Source organism: Anolis carolinensis, chromosome 1, assembly GCF_035594765.1.
Source record: "Anolis carolinensis isolate JA03-04 chromosome 1, rAnoCar3.1.pri, whole genome shotgun sequence".
NCBI classification, from domain to species: domain Eukaryota; kingdom Metazoa; phylum Chordata; class Lepidosauria; order Squamata; family Dactyloidae; genus Anolis; species Anolis carolinensis.
The window spans coordinates 122,205,786-122,225,824 of NC_085841.1; the positions used below are offsets into that span (position 1 = coordinate 122,205,786).

Consider the following 20,039-nt stretch of genomic DNA (forward strand, 5'->3'; position numbering starts at 1 on the left):
ATCAACCCTGGTTGTTCCTCCTGCCAAAACGGAGGCAGAGAACCTTTCAGGAGGGAGAGCCAGAGCCCTTCCGCCTCCTTCCCCGAGGTGTCGGGGGTGGTTGGGTCCAGGCCTGGTGAAGAGAGAGAGGCCTTAGAGGGCGGCCCTTTTTTTCTCACCCGGACGGAGACGTCAAGGAGGCTGAGAGAAGAAAGTAACAGAGCGATCTGGGCACAACTTTGCTGCCTTGTGTCATGAGGGAGAGGGGCAGGCGGGGATTTGTCTTCCCTTCTTTTCCCTCCTCCTCCTCCTGGGAAGAAGGGGCAACTGACCGGGTAGCGCGTCCTTCGCCTGTCCTTTCGTAACCTCCGTACAGGCGCAGCTGAAGGACTCACCTATCTAGGGCAGCGGGGAAGGGGAGCCCCGCCAGGGCAGGGGTTTCACTGGGAGCCTCTGCCATGCCAGTCTCCCACAGGGCTGACAGGGCAAGGAGAGAAAGAAGGCCCGAGGGGCCGTCTCCTCGCTGCCTCCCCTGGCCCCACTCCCGGCCAGGCCTCAGTGGAGGGTGGCGGCGGCGGCAGCAGGGGGCTCCATGCAGGCCTCAGTGCTCCCTCCTGCCCTGGCGCCGTTAGTGTAGACATCTCCACCTCCCTCCAGGTCGTTAAATGGAGCCTGAAGTAGCAGGGGTGGAAGAAGGTAAGGCAGGCTAGGTCTCTCCGGGTGTGTTTGGACTCCAACTCCCAGCATGCCTGGTGGCGTCAGGCCCTTTCCTTTTCCCTCTCAGTCGGCAGTTGAGGGAAGGGAGGCTAGGGTTGTTCTGTCCGTGCGCGAGCTGGCCTTTGGAGCAGGCGCAGATGGAGCATTCCAGTTTTTGGGATTTTTTAGGCCCCATGGAGGTTGGGGATGTATATTTTGTTTGTAAGAACGTAGAGACGTGACAGGGGTTGTGTTGTCAATTTTCTAGGCTGGGGGGCCTTTAGTTTTGTTGTTTTGCCCAGTGGAGCGACGCAATTCTCCTTTTATATATATATATATATATATATATATATATATATATATATATACACACACAGAGAGAGAGAGTTTTCACTACAGTATGTGCTTTCCATATGCATGCAGTTGTCACTCACCATATTCCATGACAGTAAATGTCTGATGGTGTACCTGGTCCTACGGAAATAAAAACAAAGTGCATGAAACACAGGCTTAAATGGTATTATTTGTTTTTATCTAAAGCAGAAAATGATTTTTGACAAAAAGCTTCCAATGAGATAGATTAATTACACAAATAAAATATCTTTGCTCTTATGCATTTCTTCACTTTTGAAATGCAACTTTGTGGCATACTCATTAATCCCTTCCCGGGGGAGCTGCGCATGCGTCAACGAGAGTAGACGTGCCTAATTGTTCTCCTAACTATAAAGGCAATTAAAGCCTCAAAAAACCCATAAAGGGTCATAAATCTCTCCTTAACTGGAGTCCGGATCAAAGGAGAAAAGAGAGAAGGCTGGGAGGTCACAATCAAAGGTGACTGAAGCCATAAATCTCAGAATCCAAACAGAAGTCCGGACAACTGTGAGTATGGCGGACAGAAAGGAGAAGGAAGGGGAGGAAGAAAAATTGAACAAAATTATAACTACATTGGAACATCTTAAATTAAACATGGAGATTTTAAGACAGGGAAATGAGCAGACAAGAGAGCAAATCACACAAATTAATAGCAAACTCGGGCTGATAGAGAATAAAGTGGAAGAATGCCAAGAAAAGATAAAGGAGGCAGCAGCGGAGATCAGAAGACAAAAAGGTGAATTAATCATTCTGAGAGACATTAATAGAAAACTTCTAGATAAAGTTGCTGACCTCGAGGACAGATCCCGAAGAGCCAATCTGCGTTTGAGAGCAGCAGGAGAGAGTCTTCAGATAAAGGAGAATCTGAAGGGAGTTATAACTGAATGGCTTACAACAAATGCTCAAGTCCCATCGCAGGAAATCGAGAGGATACATTGGGCTTTCAGAGGAGGCAGGAAACCCAAGGATATTTTGATATGGTTCACAAGGGAGGCTGAAAGGGACATTGTTTATCGAAAATTGAGGAAAATGAAGAACCTGACCTTGGCTGGCAGTAAAGTATGGCCACTCCTGGATTTATCTTCAGAGACATTGGGAAAGAGAGCAGAAATGAGGGAAATTACAGGAACTTTGGAAAGGAAAGGACAACGTTATACCTGGGCTTTTCCAGCCACCCTAATTGTATATAAAGACAATAAATTATATAAAGCTTCCGACCTGGAAAGTGGGAGGAAAATGCTTAAACAGTTAAAACTGGATACAGACGGAAAAGAAACAGACGGTCTGGAGGAGGAATCAGATAAGACCAAGGACAAGCCGACTGGACAAGAAGCATCGAGGGAGCTGGAGACTGCAGAGAGAGGCGGACCAACAGAGACAGACTTACTTCAGAGTCTATTTGCAATGGGAGATCCAAAGGACAGGGAAGAAAAGAGAACTTTAAGGAATTTGAAGGACCTGGATTTAGAACAAATTAAATCTATAGAAAAACAATTAAGAGATCTTAAAAAACAGAAAATTAGAGAGGAGAATAGAAGAATTGAAACGAGATCTTGTACAGAGACTTAAGAATGAACAGCCTAACATTTGTGGAATAATGAAATTTGGACAAATGGGGTTAAAGGGGTAAAAGAAGATGCAGGAGGGGAGAGCAGTGGATGGCAACGCAGTCACCGATGGGAGGGAGTCTGGGAATGGAAGAGAACAAAGGGAAAACTCTTTCAGGTCTCCCTCTGATGGGAGGAGGGAGAGGTCTGGACTCTGGGGGGCATGGGGGAGGATGGGAAGACAAGCAGACAGGGGAAAGAAACTACAGGAGGGTAAATGCAAATAACACCTGGTTATGGGTGAAGTAGTAATAATGTCTCATAATGTTAATGGTTTATCAACTCCACAAAGAAGGGAAAAAGTTATGAAAATGGTAAAGGATTATAAAGTTGGCATTCTGCTTTTACAAGAATGTCATAAGAGAAAGGACCATACTCCATTATTTAATGATAGGATTTGGGGACAGGTGTATGAATCGAGAGGTTCAAATAGAGCACGGGGTGTGGCAATTTTAATTAAAAATACAATAGACTTCCAAGTGGAAATGGTAAAAAGGGATTCAGATGGGAGATGGGTAATGATTAAAGGGAAAATTGAAAAAATTAGAATCACTTTAGTGTGTATATATGCCCCAAACAAAAATCAAAAAAAGTATTTTAAAAAGCTATTTGGGGAAATTGATAAGTTTGCACAAGGAGAAGTGTATTGTGCAGGAGATTATAACCTGGAATTGGTAACAACAAGGCAAAATAGTAATAGAAAGTTAAATATAAGGGAATACAACATGAATGATTTATTAGAAGGGGAACCAGAGAATAATAGATGGACATATTATTTGGGAAGACATGACATATATAGCAAAATAGATTATATTCTGGGGAAAAATACAAACCAATCAGTGATTCTAGAGGCAAAAACACTTCCAATACATTTATCGGATCATGCACCATTAAGAGTAAAAGTAAAATTAGAAATAGAAAGAAAAGAAAGAACCTGGAGATATAACACAGTTTTAAACAGTAGAGAGGAAGAATATGAAACAATTAGGAAAGAAAGAAATATTTCGAGACCAATGCCAATGGACAAGTAACTAAAGATATAATTTGGGATGCAAGTAAGGCAGTGATAAGGGGTCACTGTATAAGTTTAGAGGTAAATCTTAGAAGAAGATGGAGGAATGAACAGGATAAGAGAATAAAAGAAATAGAAACCCTGCAAGACAAACATAAAAGGACTAAGGATAGACAGATTTGGAGAGAACTAAAGGAGAAAAAAAACCAATTAGAAGCATTTGAGGAAAGGAATATAATAAATAAATATCTATACGTTAAAAGCTATTCCCAAAGTTGGAATATAAAATCAATGAAGAGGATGTCTTACTATTTGAAAAAGAAAAAAGAAAAAACATGGATAAAGAGATTGAAAGACGAAAATGGGAAAGAACAAGAGGAGCAAAGTAAGATTAGGGAGATAATGGCAAAATATTATAAAGATCTATATAAGGAAGAGAGGGTAATGCAAGGGAACTTAAATATCAGAGAAAAAATTGCAGAGGAAGACAGAGAATTATTAAACCAACCAATAACGCAAGAGGAAACAATAAGGGCAATTAAAGGGTTAAAGGGAGGCAAGTCACCAGGGCCAGATGGATTTCCAGCAGAATATTATAAAGCATTTATGGAAGAGTTGGCACCACACCTAACAGAGTTGTTCAATGAAATATACACTAAGCAAAAAGTCCCCCTAACATGGAAAGTATCAGAAATTATAACTATACCCAAAAAGGGGAGAGATTCAACACAACCAGGGTCATACAGACCCATTAGTCTATGCAATCAAGATTATAAAATATTTACAAAAATTTTAGCAAAAAGATTGGAAACAATAATGCCAAAAATAATCAAAGAGGATCAATATGGATTTGTGAAGGGAAGAAAAATTGGGGATCCAATAAAAAATGTAGTAATTGCAATGAATCATGCAAATTCGAATAAGAAAAAAATGGGAATTCTCAAATTGGATGTTTACAAAGCATTTGATAAAGTCAATCACAATTATCTGTTAAGATTATGTCAACAGTTGAATATGGGGGAAAACTTTTGCAAAACACTGCAACAATTGTACAGCAACTGTAAAGCAAAAATAAGGGTGAATAATGGAAGGACAGGAGAGATACCAATTTTAAATGGTACAAAACAAGGTTGTCCATTATCCCCCACTTTATTTGTAATAGCGATAGAAATGCTAGCTGAAAGTATCAGGAATAGCACCAATTGGACAGGGTACAAAATAGAAAAGGAAGGAGGACAAAAGGAAGAAATAAGGCTTAATTAATATTAAAAAGTCAGAGATACTATGTCTTAATACCCCACCAAGGGAACAACTGGAGATTAGGAAAATATCAGGGTTAAGATTAGGATTAAAGAAGCTGAAATACTTAGGAGTATGGATATATAAAAACCCAAAGAGTATAGTCAAGGGGAATTATAAACAAAAATGGAAGGTAATAGAGAAACAGTTTAAGAATTGGGAAGGAAAAACACTAACAAGAGTGGACAGAATAAGGGCACTAAAAATGTTTATAATACCAAAATTGACATATTTATTTCAAACATTACCGAACACAGTAGATAGGAAGACACTAAAGACATGGGACAGGAGAATAAGAAAATGGGCAGTCGGAGGAAAAAGGCCCAGAATAAGGGACAAATGGTTAAATGCAAAAGAGGAAGAGGGAGGCTGGGGGATAGTGTGATGTCTCATGGGCCTTGTAGTCCCGTTCCTAGTGCTATTGTGGCAGATGAGGAGGAAAACATGGGATTTCCACCGGTTCAGCTTGAATCGGAGCCTCTCCACCTGGAGAATGTTTGTCCTCAGGAAGTTAACCAAACAAGCCTTGGGCAGAATTCTCCCCCGTTTTCCCGAAAGGACAATTATAATAGAGATAGAGGAGTCAGGGAGGCAAATCGCCGGAGTCTCAGAATCGCTGCCAAACAACTAGCTGATTAGGTCTGCTTCCCTTGGGAAACTCTAAGGAGTCATGCATCTGGACAGAGTTGGGTTTCGCTTCTTGTTCTCCAGGGAAAGTGTTCTGTTGGCGGGAAAACAAGACCCTATATAGGGGTTTTGCCGCAAGGGGAACCTTGCGGAGTCAATTGTTCAGCTTGAGGAGAGAGATCGTGTGTGGACTTCGTAACCCCAGTTCCTTGTTTCCCGGATCAAGTTTCCAGCCTTGCCTTGTTTCACGGACTTCCTTGGACTTCGTTCATGCTTCATGTTTGCCTCGTTCCAAGTCTTTGATCTAGCCAAGAATCAAGTTTATTTTCCAGCCTTGTTGTCAAGCTACATTGGACTTTAAAGACTCTGTCATTTCCCCACACTTTGCTTGGCAAAGTGTGTGTTTCGGTCAAGTGGATTAAAACTTTGAACTCTAATATCTTATATTGGACAATACATTTCTGGACTATTTTTGGCCTTTCCTGAAAGGTCTGCTTCTGAACTATATTCTTCACTTGTTTTTATTGATTTTATATATTTCTATAATAAAGATATTAGATAGATTCTGGCCTCTGTGTAAGGTTATTGGTGCTCTGCAGCCTGGGTCCTGACAGATTCCAAGTTTAGAAGTCTATCACGATGCGTTTCAAATCCAAAGATTATTGGAAATACAGTATACTAAAAAAAAATGGGCAAATATGGAGAAGATAATAAATAATACTAAAGAAAAAGAAATAATATTTAGGGAATGGAGTAGGAGAGAAGAAGCAGAATTTAAGGAACCTTTTAAAGGAACAATAAAAGTGTGGAGAAAAAGAAAGAAGAAGCTAAATCCAGGCAATGAGAATAAGATGGCAACTATATGGCAAATTAATTACAATAACAACGAAATTATAGGCAGAACATTGAGATCAATTGAAAGTAGAGGGAAAAGGTTAGTGGAGGATTTGTATACAATAGATGGAGACCCTGTAGAACAAAAAGAAATTCAGAATTGGATAGGATCAGGGAATTGGATTCAAAGCTGGGCTATAAGACAGGAAATTTTTAGATTGAGAGAAAAAATTAGAGAACAGGACAGTCCATTTGAGAAGGTGATTAGGAAATGTTTGAGAGAGGAAAAGAAGGTGGCAGGAGATCTGTATGAACAAATTATAACGGTAAAAGAAGAAATAGTAGAGGAAATTTTCCAAACATGGAGAATGGACATGGAAATTGAGAGGGAAGATATACAAAGGGAAATAAGTAATATAGCAAAAGAAAAGTACAATGTATTAAGGGAAGCAAGAAGGAAAATGTTACAAAAATGGTACAGAACTCCTGCACAACTTTCACGGTTTTTACCAGGGATGAAAGATAGGTGTTGGCACGGTTGTGAACAAAGAGGGGTGTTCAATCATATGATATGGGAGTGCGATTGGGTGCAAGAATACTGGAGAATGATTGAAGGAGAAATCAATAGAATGCTAAATCTACAAATAGTAATAGTTAATAGAAATGTACTACATGCAAGGATAACAGAAGTGAAGAATATACAAAAAGAAAAAATGATTGACAAATTAATAGCATGTGCACAAATTGTTTTAGTGAGCGGTTGGAAAGATAAAACAAAATGGACTCTGACGAATTGGTATAAGTATATAATTGATATGTTAAATGTAGAAATCACAAATTGCAAATGGAATAATATAGATAAAATTGAAAATATTGCAATAATCAAGGGGATGTGGGAACCAGTTAAGAACTATTTAGAGAATGTACTAAGATGTGGAGTGGAAAAATTAAGATTGAGATTGATATTTCAAATGTAATTTCTGTAGTTTGTTGTATAAAGTGTATGTACAAGGAGGGGAGGGTGGGAGGGTGGGAGTGGGATAAAATGACAAAACAACAATTAAAAAAATTAAAAAACTCATTAATCCCTTCCCTGCAAATTAATTAGGTACAGGTAAATGTGTTGCTTGCAATTAATTACTTCCAATCTTTAGAAATAGTCAATTAAGGTTAGTTCAGGGTTGGTGGGCTTTCTGAAATCTTATAAAGACACATATACCCCAAACGGAACCTCAAGGGGATGAACCTCTTCCAACCCTCTACTTCGATTTTTCTGATATTCCATTTAACTAAAAAAAATGCCTCTCTTCAGACCTCCTGTGGCTATGCTGAGCAATTTTACCAGTTTGGAAGGGCTGAGCTCTTTTAGGTCTAAGAGGCCTTTTTTCAAAACCAGAAGTTAAACAGCAAACTTCCAGCTTGGGGGAAGAAACACCCCTGGCCAAAAATAGCTTGTGGAAACATGTCAAAATTGCCTCTTCCCTCTTAGAGAGCACAATGGGTCCTTTTCAATTAAAAATATATTTCAAAAACAGAGGTGGGGCATTTTGTTTACACTCTAGTTAGATGAGCAAGAATGCTCAAGGAGCCACAAAAACAGAGGGAGGAATCAGCATCACAGCAGTTCCCTTGCAAAGATCCTACTCCTTTCCCTATATATTTCCCCAATACTAAACACATGTCCAAAGTTGATCACAATCTGCAGTTTATAAGAATCAAAAAATATTGTTTTGTTATACAACTTGTCTAGTAGAGAAAAAAGAAGCGCTGACTACATAAAGACTCAGACAGTGTCTGGGTTTTTTCTAACAGAGCTCAGACTGGGAATAACTTCAATTCTGGCGTCCAGCTTCTGAAAACACACTCTTGAAAACAGGCAAAAAAAACAAAACAAAAACCCACAGTTGCTAAGCTGAAATGGTCTTTATTCAATCCATTCTATTGTTTCTGGCATGAAAAGATGATGTAAGGCATTCAAGAGAATGCATCACTCACAGAAGAAAAGAACTAAATAAACTGAAGGTGTTGTGCCTAATGCTAAACAAGCTATAGAAAATACTTTTGGCTATCTGGAAAAATATGTATTGTTTTTGTGCAATGCCAATCTTCATGGGAAGCATGCCTCTCAACAACAGTTGCTGGTAAACACATATCGGCAGTTCTATTGCAATCCTATCCTGCTTTGTGGGCTTCCCTTAGGCATCAATTGGATATTTTAAAAGAATGCCAAAGCGTCCCATGGGCATGACAGGACAATGTTTTAATTCTTTGCTTTGAAAATATGATAGCTAAATTAACTCACCTATAGACTTATTTACATGAGAATGGTGTATTTGAGTACAGCTATTTTTCTGAGTAATAAAGAATGAAACATTTGGCTTTCTCCAACAGCTCTAGAAGGATATCAACAAGCTGAAACCTATGCAGAAAAGGACAACTGAGATTTCAACAGTTTGGAAACCAAGTACTTTGAGGGACAACTTAGAGATGATGCAATCATGTTATATGTCGACTTATGATGACCACATGGAATTTCACAGACTTTTATTAGGCAAGGAATACTCAGAGATGGTTCACCAGTTTCTTCCTCTGAAATATAGCCTACAGCATTTGGTATTATTTGATGGTCTTCCATATGAGTACTGTAAAGAAGTGTGATGTTTTAATTTATAGATGACATGTTTATTTGATTTTGTTTAAACAGTCAGGTTTAGCTAAGTTTAAAATGGTAAGTATTGGAGCTGATAGTACCAGGAGGTAACCAGCTCAGCATTAAAAGACAGGTTACCATGACAACGGGGGCGGAGCCAACCGCCGTTTGGAGAAGAGAAGAGGGAATGTTTGAAAACCCAGCTTAGTCTGTGATTTCCAGTCACAGGGAAAGGACTGATTCTCAAGTGGAGGATCAGGGTGGCTCAAATGAGGAAATTTGAATCAATTCTAAAATAAGGTGACTTATTTTAGGGAGTCTGTGATTTTCAGTCACAGGGAGCAGACTGGTTTCAGGATTGAAGGAAACCAGGGAGGCAGACCTCTATTAGGCCAGACTAAGCAAGTTAGGTGACTTGTTTAGGGTTATTTATAGAGGCTATGGATTAGGGGAAGTTAATCCCAGCGGATCCAAGAGGATCAGGTTCTAGTTTAGTTTTGGAGAAAGAAGTATTTTGAAAGTTGGAACACCTCACATCTGTTTGTAACCATTAATCTAAGTGCCTTTAAAAAGCTATAGAAACCATTAAGCTCTGTACATGCAATAAACTTGTTTTGATTTTTATTCCATCTAAGTCTCTGTCACAATCATATACTAAGTTAAGCAACATCACCATCTGAAGTAAAATAAACAAAGAAAGCATAAAAAGAATAAGTGCCATCTGCCTGACATCTCCTCCATTGGTGGCAGCGAAGAAGATAGTTAAAACATAGAATAATATAGTTAAAATCATCATCAAGACATTTTTATAATTGGTGGTAACTGTGTGTGGTGGGATCAAAAAAAAAAGAGATTCCTCTCTGCCACATCATCAGTACAAGTACTAACCAGGGTTCATACCTATCTTTAAATATCTGAATGGAAATTATGTAGAAAATAGAGCAAGGTTGTTTTCTGCTATCTATGTACCAAAAGATACATATTACATAAAAAATAATTTCACCGAAATAGTAGGAATCACTTTTTTTTTCCATTTTCACTCTGGGGAATAGTTTCTTCCTTTGTCTTGGAAGGAAACAAATACTGTGTGGACATCTTTCAGTAATGCTGGAGGGCCCTTCCACATAGGTCCAAATCCCGAGAGGAATTGAGATTATGTATCCCAGTTCCTCTCAGTATTAAGACCCCATACAGCCCCAAATGCCAGGATTTTGCTGTGGCAGTGGCTACATGCCCGGGCTGTGGCACAGGTGGGAGAGCAAGCCAGCTGCAACCAGCTACAATGAATCACTCTGACCAGGAGGTCATGAGCTCGAGGCCCGCTCGGAGCCTATGTTTGTCTTGTCTTTGTTCTATGTTAAAAGGCATTGAATGTTTGCCTATATGTGTAATGTGATCCGCCCTGAGTCCCCTTCGGGGTGAGAAGGGCAGAATATAAATGCTGTAAATAAATAAATAAATAATTCCAGGTTGACCAGAGGTCCCTCAGGCTGCATCTTCCAGCCCCTCAGAGAAAACTTCCGAGGTGTCAAAATTTCATCCAGAGCTTTCTAGTCCCTCACTAAACTACAAACCCCAAGATTCCATAGGATGGTATATGGCAGTTAAAGTGGAATAACAACACTATAATTATGTTGTATGAATGAGCTCCTGGTCAGGCACACATGCTAAAGAATCCCTAATCCTGAGGCAAGGCCATTACTGCCACATGCAGTGTGATCTGAAAAGCTATTCTTTAGCACCCGTGGGAATCAAGTGGTATCAGAAGCTCTTCGTCAACATGAAATGACAGGGCTGAATACTTGAAACAAGCACTGTTGCCAACAATAGTTACCCCCTCAGGTCTGGATAGTGTCTCCAGTGTATAGACTCTGCTGGTGGATGTACAAATGCAACTGCATATTTTCCCTATATATTCATGTATGTCAAGAAATTTATAATCAAAAAATCAATCCAAAAGGCCTGGGTCAATTTAGCTACAAGTGAATGTAAGTACTGTAGCTTAACTCTTGTCAAGAAAGGAATAATATCCTTCTCTGAGTAAAGTGGGAGAAAGCAAGAGCTTAGTCCATTTCAAGCTAATCTAAAAGAAGCACTGACCCACTCTATGCTCTCCAACATGGTACCACTTCTGCTTTTTTGAATGCCCGTGTGGGAAAATTATGGTTGCAGCCAGGGTCCGCTGGCCATCTGAGGCGACTGGTGTTTTTCCCACCTCATGGAATAACCCTTGACTTATCCATAGGTCATATCAAAATCCATCATTGTAGTCCCAAAATATCCTCTTAACTTATACATGAGGTCAACTTATACATGAATATAGGTAAAGGTAAAGGTTTTCCCCTAACATTAAGTCTAGTCGTGTCGGACTCTGGAGGTTGGTGCTCATCTCAATTTCTAAGCCGAAGAGCCGGCGTTGTCCATTGATTCTTCCAAGGTCATATGGAAGGCATGACTGCATGGAGTGCTGTTATCTTCCCTCCGGAGTGGTACCTATTGATCTACTCACATTTGCACGTTTTTGAACTGCTAGGTTGGCAGAAGCTGGGTCTAACAGTGGGAGCTCACTCTGCTCTCCGGATTCGAACTGCTGACCTTTTGGTCAACAAGTTCAGCAGCACAGCAGTTTAATCCGCTGCTCCACCAGGGGCCCCATACATGAATATATAGAGTAATAAATAGTAGTATACCCATCGTGAAAGGCAAGGAGGCAGAAACATGACCAGAACACAATTAGAGAAAACAAGGTCACATCTTTATTCATTAAAACTGGCTCCCCACAATATAATGGATTCTGGAACCAGCAAACACCCTCGTTCTGCTGAGGATCAATTCTGGGGCGGGACTGTAGAAGCCATATGGATGGTTGCATTCTATGTCATCTGGGACTGAGGCATGTGATATAGCTCCCAAGGTAAGCCTGGCTTTGTTGGTCAAAACCTAATCGTTCCTTACTGGTATCCTTATAAAGAAACAACAAAGGGAAGCACACAGTTCCCTAGAATTGGGCCTGGTCCCATGTCAGCCCACTAAAGCTGTGAAAAATAAACAGCTGAACAAATAAAGTAAAGATATAGGGAGGAAGTAAGAGAAGGAGGAAGAGTAGGAACCTAAAGCCAAACTATTACAGCAGCACCAAGAGGTCTTTACTTCACAACATACGGACTTATATGTTCACTCATTATATAAATAGTATGTGAAGTTTTTTTCCCAATGGCTTCTCTTGTATTCAAAGACGCCATTTAAACAAAAACAATCCACCAGATTATAACAGGGAATGTATGAGTCAGCTAAATTGCCAAGCCATAAAATTTATGCAAAGTTATTCTTGTATGCTCCATTCTTGTTTGCTCCTTAACTTGCTCGCACTCAACAATTATTGAAGTCCCAGTTTGCTCTCTGTCACTGTTTGTTATTGTTCTTTTCTTTTTTCCCTGTGGTTCAAATATCTAAATTGTGTTAAAAACTGTTACAACCTTATACCCTCTACGGGCCCTGTCTGCCCCCCGAACAGGATACACTGCCAGATAGAAGTGCCACATAAAACCCAGCTGCACAACAATACTATAAATCCATGCTCTATCTAAAGTGGATGGGATGAAGATTGAAGCTCAAATGCAGTCTCCATGCCAAAGGAACCATTATAGCCTCTCCAATCAGACCTACATCAAAACCTCAGAGCTCCTGGCCAATCACATTTCCCCCAAAAACTGGCCAACTGAAAACCCACAAAAATCCTGTGGGGGCTCCAAATAGGCTGCCACTCCACCATACCATGAAACACAACATTTTCTTTCCTGTTACTTTATAGCCATTCTTTGTTAGATATCAAGTCTTAAAATGAACTATTTCTAGAATGCAATGCAGCTCCATTAAAATTGAATTGTTGGTTTATCACTAGTTTCACTAACACTATATTATAAATCTACTGACCACTGATTTTATACTCACATTTACTTCAACATGTAGACTCCAGTCCCCCAACACAGGATGTTTAGATAGTTTAAATTGCTTGGCTATCTTGCCCAGCTTTACATTCTGTGTCAGCCACTGCTGAATCAAATTGCGTCGAGGATCCTAACACATAAGTAAGTGAGTGTCAATATTAATTGTTAAACTACATGTACAATAAAATTACACTAACAAATCCAGGTATATATAGAAACATAGTATTACTAGAAGAGTTGCTTTTTGAAATATTGTAACAACTACAAGAAAATGATTATTGTTTTGGGGGGGGGGGGGGGGCAGAATCCATACCAAAACATCATCATCAATGGAGTTGCCCTCTTTGCTTCTTGAAACAGATGCTTTCAAATTACTGATAATAGTCATCATTTAAGCATGGACTTGTCAATTTTATTAACAAAATAATTCCCAAATGTGTATTAAAATCCATATAGCAGGTCCAAACGCAGTTCCCTTTTGGAAGCAAATCATTTAGCACTAGGAATAACCCATTTGGAAGCACTCTAAGTACAACAAATTAACTGAAAAGTTGGACTTATATACAACAGTTTACACTAAGCATGGCTACCTTATTTATTTAGAAGACAAGTGGACAACTGCATAAGGGCTGGGGCCATTTTTACTCCCATGCACCCTTGCAAGCCACACTGAACCATTTTGCAATGAACCAGAATTGACATCACATCACTTCCAATTTCTGGTTCAGTCAGCAGTCAATTTTCAAGGATATTGGGGCTTCAGAAATTACAACAGTGATCTTCAGAGGACCAGATATGGCTGAGAAGCTCTACTTTCCCCAACCCTAATTTAGGTTGTATTTTACAACAAACGCTTTCTTTTCTGGAGTGCAAAACACCATAAAGGGCATCTCTATACTCTGAAGGAGGTCCCTACTTCACCAAACAATTTCTATGTCATACTTACTCGAATGTATATATTTACAGGAGAGTTGAAGGGCTTAAGGTCAGGATGCAGAGTAACAATCCGTATTTTCACATCTTGCCCTGGCTTGTACACAGATTTATCTGTCTGCAGGAAGACCGAGAAGCTCTTGTGTTCAAATGAAAGGGTAGTGCGATTGGAAAACAGGAGAAGGCTCCCTGAATAGCCTTTGACAAGTAAGTTGTAACTACCAGGAGAACTATCTAAGGGAAGCTGGGGAGGAAAAAAACAAAACAATGCTTAGAATGGTTACTGTTATTTCTAAATGCAAGTAGAATTACAGTCAACCATCCTCGTCACTGGGATAGGGCACATGACCATAATGGAAATGAAAAATGTGAATAAAGAAATTGCTATCTTTTTTTTACTTAGGAGAACACCGCCTCTTTAGCAATTTCTGTGTCTTCCAGCACCATTCTATGGTCAATGTGCACTAGAAGCTAGCCACAGAACCACCCTGGAGAACCTAGAGATTCCTAGCAAGAATAATATTAAATCAAATCCATAATTAATCAAATCCGAAAAGTCAAAACTGCAAATGTCAAAGGACAGCTATATACAACAATGAAACAATGTGAAAACCTGTCATTAAAATACACCCTTACATAACTCTGTGTGATCAAAACAGAAAATCATAATCATAAAAGCAATAATATTTCAATATTCCTGTTGATCTCCATTATTTTTACACATGCTGCAAACACTCTTTTAAATCATCATTTCAGCTTCTTTCAATTCCAGACAATGTTGTTGTTATGCCCTTTAAACTATATTTGTAGACATTTTTAAGAAGCATATTTTTCCATTAGTAGTATAAAATAGTTCAGATCATACATAAAAGTATCTTCAGAGAAAAGGACAGCATATATTCAGAAAACACTTTGCACTGATTTATTACACTTTAAAGGAAAAAATACTTACAGCTGGAAGAACAAGTGTCCCAAGAGAATCTATATTTAAAAAAGAAAGATAAAACAATTAATCTGAATTCCCTTAACTTTATTCTACATATCTCCCAGTCCATCAAATCCATCTTTGCAATGGACTTACAGTATTTGAAATTAGCATTCCAGCAAAACTCTAGTAAATGTATCAGTGATCTCCCCACCCCCCACCCCCCACCCCCGAATTTCAGTATTTGGCATTTTAGAGCCATACCTACACTGCCATGCCATATAATTAAGTATGGAGCCACACGTACCATATAATTCAGTTTCAAACTGCATTATGTGGTCGTATAGATGAGGCCTAGCTAAAACGTTCAGTAGGTAGAGGAAATTCCCAACCTCATAAAAACAACAACCAGCATGAAAACTAGAGAAGTGGGGAGATACTTTAATATCATGTTCCCCTCTAAGATGATTACCCATCGACATGATGTGAACCAGGAAAATAACTGGTGGGGGCAAATTATGTCATTGTCTTCTCAAACAGTAATTGTCACCACTTCCAGTTAAGCTTATATTCAATCTCAATATGCCTTGCATTACAGTAAAGCGTTAGTGGTTTGGGCATTGGATGAAGACCCTAGAGAGAAGGGTTCAAATACACACTCAGCCATGGAAACCTCCCAAGGGTTATCTTGGTCAAATCACATTTTCTTAGAAGTAGAGACAAACACCTTTTGTAAAAATCATGATAGTGTTGCCTTTGGGTCACCTTAGGTCAGAAATGACTTCAAGACACTCAACAAATAATTCAAAACTTCAATTGAACATTTAGAAATACACTTTGGGCATAAAATGAATTGCCAGCTAAAGTTATCAAGAAAATGCGAACACAACAAATACAAGAGTTCTAAAGTGTGGGTGATTTCCATTATCTCTATCTGTTAAAGATTTCAGGAAGGAAAGTTTCATCAGGGACACGATTCTCATTGGGGGGGAGAGGGGGAGAGAGACCATGTCCTTATTCTGGCTACTGGTAGATTCAGCCCTGAAATGAGCTAGGAGGTACTTTTTGCCCAGTCTGCAAAAAGAGTGTGTGTCCACATCTGATGCCATTTTCATTCATTATACCCATGAATATATGCCTCTTCAATGGCAGTACAGAAAGCTACAGTGTTGTTTCTAACTTTTATCTCTGCTGTGGTGCTGCTTCTAACAAAAAAAGTTAGATGCAACACCATAGCAGAGATTTGGGGGGGGGGGGGGTTCAGTGCTTTTAAGGGTTTTTTTGGAGGGATGGACAAAACGTTTGCCTTTTGCCACTCTACTGTGAAAAGAAGTGATTCTTTATTTGATAAGAGACAAGGTGTTCTTATATTGATCCATAGGTGAACTGATTCAGGTTTTCTCGATTAAATTTTGACTGAGGCCTCTTCCACACAGCTGTATAAAATCCAACATTATCTGCTTTGAACTGGGTTATATGGCAGTGTGGACTCAGATAACACAGTTCAAAGCAGATATTGTGGATTGTCTGCCTTGATCATCTGGATTATATAGCAGTGTGAAAGGGCCTTAAAACTTCTAGACTTATATATAAGTATATAAAGTACTTGTTTCTCAAGTCAGGAGTTTCTTTCTTGTCCATTTCGGAATATGATTCTAGCCTAAAATCATTAAGTACTATATATACCTCATTTGCCAGATGAAGTTATCCAAAAAGCCGAATCCATTATTTAATTTCCTCACAAAAGTACTCAAAGCTCCACTTCTCAGGCCCCTTCCACACAGTTGAATAAATCCCCACATTATCTGTTTTGAACTATAATACATGGCAGTGTGGACTCAGAAAACCCAAGGCTCTTCCACACAGCCATATAAATCAGAATATCAAGGCAGAAAGTCCCACGATTCCTACTTTGAACTGGGTTATCTGAGCCCACACTGCCATATATCCCAGTTCAAAGCAGATATTGTGGGATTTTTTGCCTTGATATTCTGTGTTATATGGCTGTGTGGAAAGGCCCCCAGAGAAGACTGCAACATGAAATGATATTCTTCTAGCCTTTGAAATCTAAAAAGGCAAAGTGCAAGCACTTTGGAAAAATTCAAAAAGAAAACTGATTCCTAAATCCACATTCTCATGAACTAATTTAATCTTAATTCCCATCGACATCTAATGATGGGTATTTAGTACTTCTTTCACTTTGAAAGTCTGCTCTTAAATTTCTTTTCCATTGTTACACAAAGCACCCTCAGCTTTGGCAGGAGTAAGTAAATTCAAAACCAAAATCTTATGGAGACAGCAATTATCTAATGGAATGAGACATCAGATTTTTATTGTAATTTATACAGTTAAATCACACTGTAATGTAATTTCCGTTTTTGCCCACTCTTATGTTAAAAGATTCCATATTTGCTATCATGCCATTCATCTGCAGAAACCATCATCACATTTAGGCTTATTATCTCATTTGAGAGCAAATACATTTTAATCATTTAAAAGTTATTGAAACCCTAGGATCTTGATTGTCTTGATACATAACTACACTCAGAACAAGAGGCGACTCTTAGGACAGAATATAGAGAAAAGAAATGGTTTCCAATTGTCAAAAGCATCAGGCAAGACTGTATTTTATCACTCGGTCTGTTTAACTTGTGTGCCAAAAATATCATATGTAAAGTGTCACTCTTTGCCCAGTCAACCTGAATTGCATTGTGCAGCTGACATGGAGCTGATTGACATAATCGGTGAGTGTAGATGTGTGCGTTGGGAAGCGTTCATACTTCAAACTGTTAATTTCTATGTTCACATTCCCTAGGTAAATTTGCCTGACACCTTTTCTTTGAATGTCTAAACTGTAGCGAAACTTTTATGTTTCTGGAATGCTAGAAATTGTGGATTGGAAAAAAATTTAATAGCTTTTCTGAAAGGACAGCAAAGCATACAGACATTAACCCCTCAAGCACTTTCCAACATCAGGGCCAGTCTATATGGGCATGAAAACTCAGACTCACTCTGAATTGACTATCGTCAAGATGTTCCAGTTCATCCAGTGAGTATTGTGGGTTATCCTTGGTTAAACCAACTTTGCCCCCCTTTAAGCAAAGTTCAGTGGCGCTCAGGAGTTTGATGGAAACTCTGGAGTATTATGTGTCCAAGGCAGGGTGGACAATTAGATTGGGTCTAATTTGGACTGGTCCACTATCCAGATTGGAAACTGCTGTCATCACCCCTTCTCTGCACTGACGAGTGCAGGGAAAAGGGAATGGATCATGGCCATGTCACTACTGTCGCCACTCCTAGCCAGCCACAGAGCTCTGTGTGAGCTCCTGACAGTCACAGATGTCCTGTTTTGACATCAACAGAGGCAACCACCCATCCAGGCAGAAGGTGAGAAAATGGTCCTTCACCTTATTCCTAGTTATGCAGGCACCTCTGCCCATATCACGACGGGGCACCTGAAATGGCCAGGAGTTCAAACAGAGCTGTGTGGCCAGTTGGGTACAGTTATGGCAATGCATAAGGTGAGGCTGGGCTGATGCAGTCTTGGCCCAGCTGGACCATGTGGACACCAACCCACTACCACAGCAGGTTCAGCAGGGTGCATGTGCTACCTCCAAGGTCAGCACTGAGTATTTCTTCTGTTGATAGCCGTGGAGTTACCGGCCATTATGGACTCACCCTTGGTTATTTCTTACCTGTCCATAATCAACAAAAGGGATATAAATTGCTTATAAAATAAATTTGCATTTTTAATCAATATAGAGACCAATAACAGTAGATTGCAAATTAATATGCAGTCCACCCACCACATCCACAGATGCTGTATCCACAGATTTAACATCCATGGCTTGAAAATACCTCCGCTTCCCTATAAAAATAATTCCAAAAAGCGAACCTTGATTTTACCATTTTATATAAGAGACCCTACTTTACTATGCCAATGCATATAATAGGACTTTAGCATCCCTGAATTTTGGCATCTATGGGAAGGGCAGGGCATGGAGGGCTGGAACCAAATCCCACCAGAGACCAACATCCCACTGTAGACTGGTTTGTAATATGCTCAAAAGTTTTCCAACACCTTAAACCAAACACCTGAAATCTTTGAGCATTGTGCCTATCATTCCTCCACAAAGCCAAATCTTGCAATGCACTAGATTAGAAATTTCTGCTATGAACAGGCAATCGTCTTAGGTTTCTTCACCATCAAGTCAGAGGTAACCTCAGATCAGGTATGAAAACTGTTAGGCAGCTGGAGGGAAAGCACAGCAGCAGAAGCCACATTATGTCCAAACATCCAGTACTAAAAACAAGCCTTAAAATCTGGCATGCAGATGAGCAGTAAACCTGGGGAGGGAAAGCTAACCTAGAAATCACAGCAATTCCTCTTCTCCATCCCACAAATGTTCAGGAGGGCCCAACTAGCTGAGTCTAACTCTCCATGGTTCATCCATCCAGGATGGTATTATACACATCAGATCAGTTCCCCCCTCCCACAAAAAAAAAATCACTGTTAAATCACAGATTGGAGTAATATCTTTCTGGGCTGATCTGACATTTGGCCACAGCATCATACTAATTGAGGGAAAGTTGGCAGTGCAACCAGAAATCATGAGAATGAGCTTAGGAGTTTGTGCATTTATAATGTCTGTACTCAGAAAAATGAGCAAGACTAGAATAATTCGAATCTCTGCAGAGTAAAAGGGGACAATACAGCAAACAGCAATGTGCATGTGGTTGTATATAGAGCCTCTCTTATCTTGGATGCTAAGCAGTACCAGCCCTGGTTAATATCAGATCCTGTAGGCTAATAAAGTGGAAGTGAGAGCCAAAATGAATACTCTACCTACATCTTTTATATCTTTAACCATATAAAAGCTAGTTCAAAGGCAACAGTGAAATCCAAGTTACCTGATTATATCCATTATATGAATATATGTAGTATATATGATTATATCCAGACTTGAGCATTTGTTTTGTCTGGGGCAAGGGAGCAGATGAAAGGTCTTTTAAGCAGCGCATATGCATGCCCTAGAAGCAAACTGGCCTGCAGGTGCACAGAAACAAGAATCAAGGGCCCCTTCTACACTGTCACATACAATTATTATTATTATTATTATTATTATTATTATTATTATTATTATTATGCTTTATCTCC

At 39.5% G+C, this 20,039-nt stretch overlaps 1 protein-coding gene across 2 annotated transcripts in view; it reads right to left on the reverse strand.

The window, feature by feature from the left end:
• The window catches only part of cd109 (CD109 molecule), a 108,283-nt gene that overhangs the window by 67,173 nt on the left and 21,071 nt on the right, over positions 1 to 20,039 (reverse strand). For both annotated transcript variants that reach the window (XM_062981695.1, XM_062981690.1), the window contains exons 3-6: positions 14,909 to 14,937; positions 13,970 to 14,200; positions 13,028 to 13,153; positions 1,110 to 1,149 (exon numbers count right to left, since the gene is read on the reverse strand). In XM_062981695.1, the coding sequence (XP_062837765.1) occupies positions 1,110 to 1,149; positions 13,028 to 13,153; positions 13,970 to 14,200; positions 14,909 to 14,937 (426 nt within the window). The remainder of the gene's footprint in view (positions 1 to 1,109; positions 1,150 to 13,027; positions 13,154 to 13,969; positions 14,201 to 14,908; positions 14,938 to 20,039) is intronic.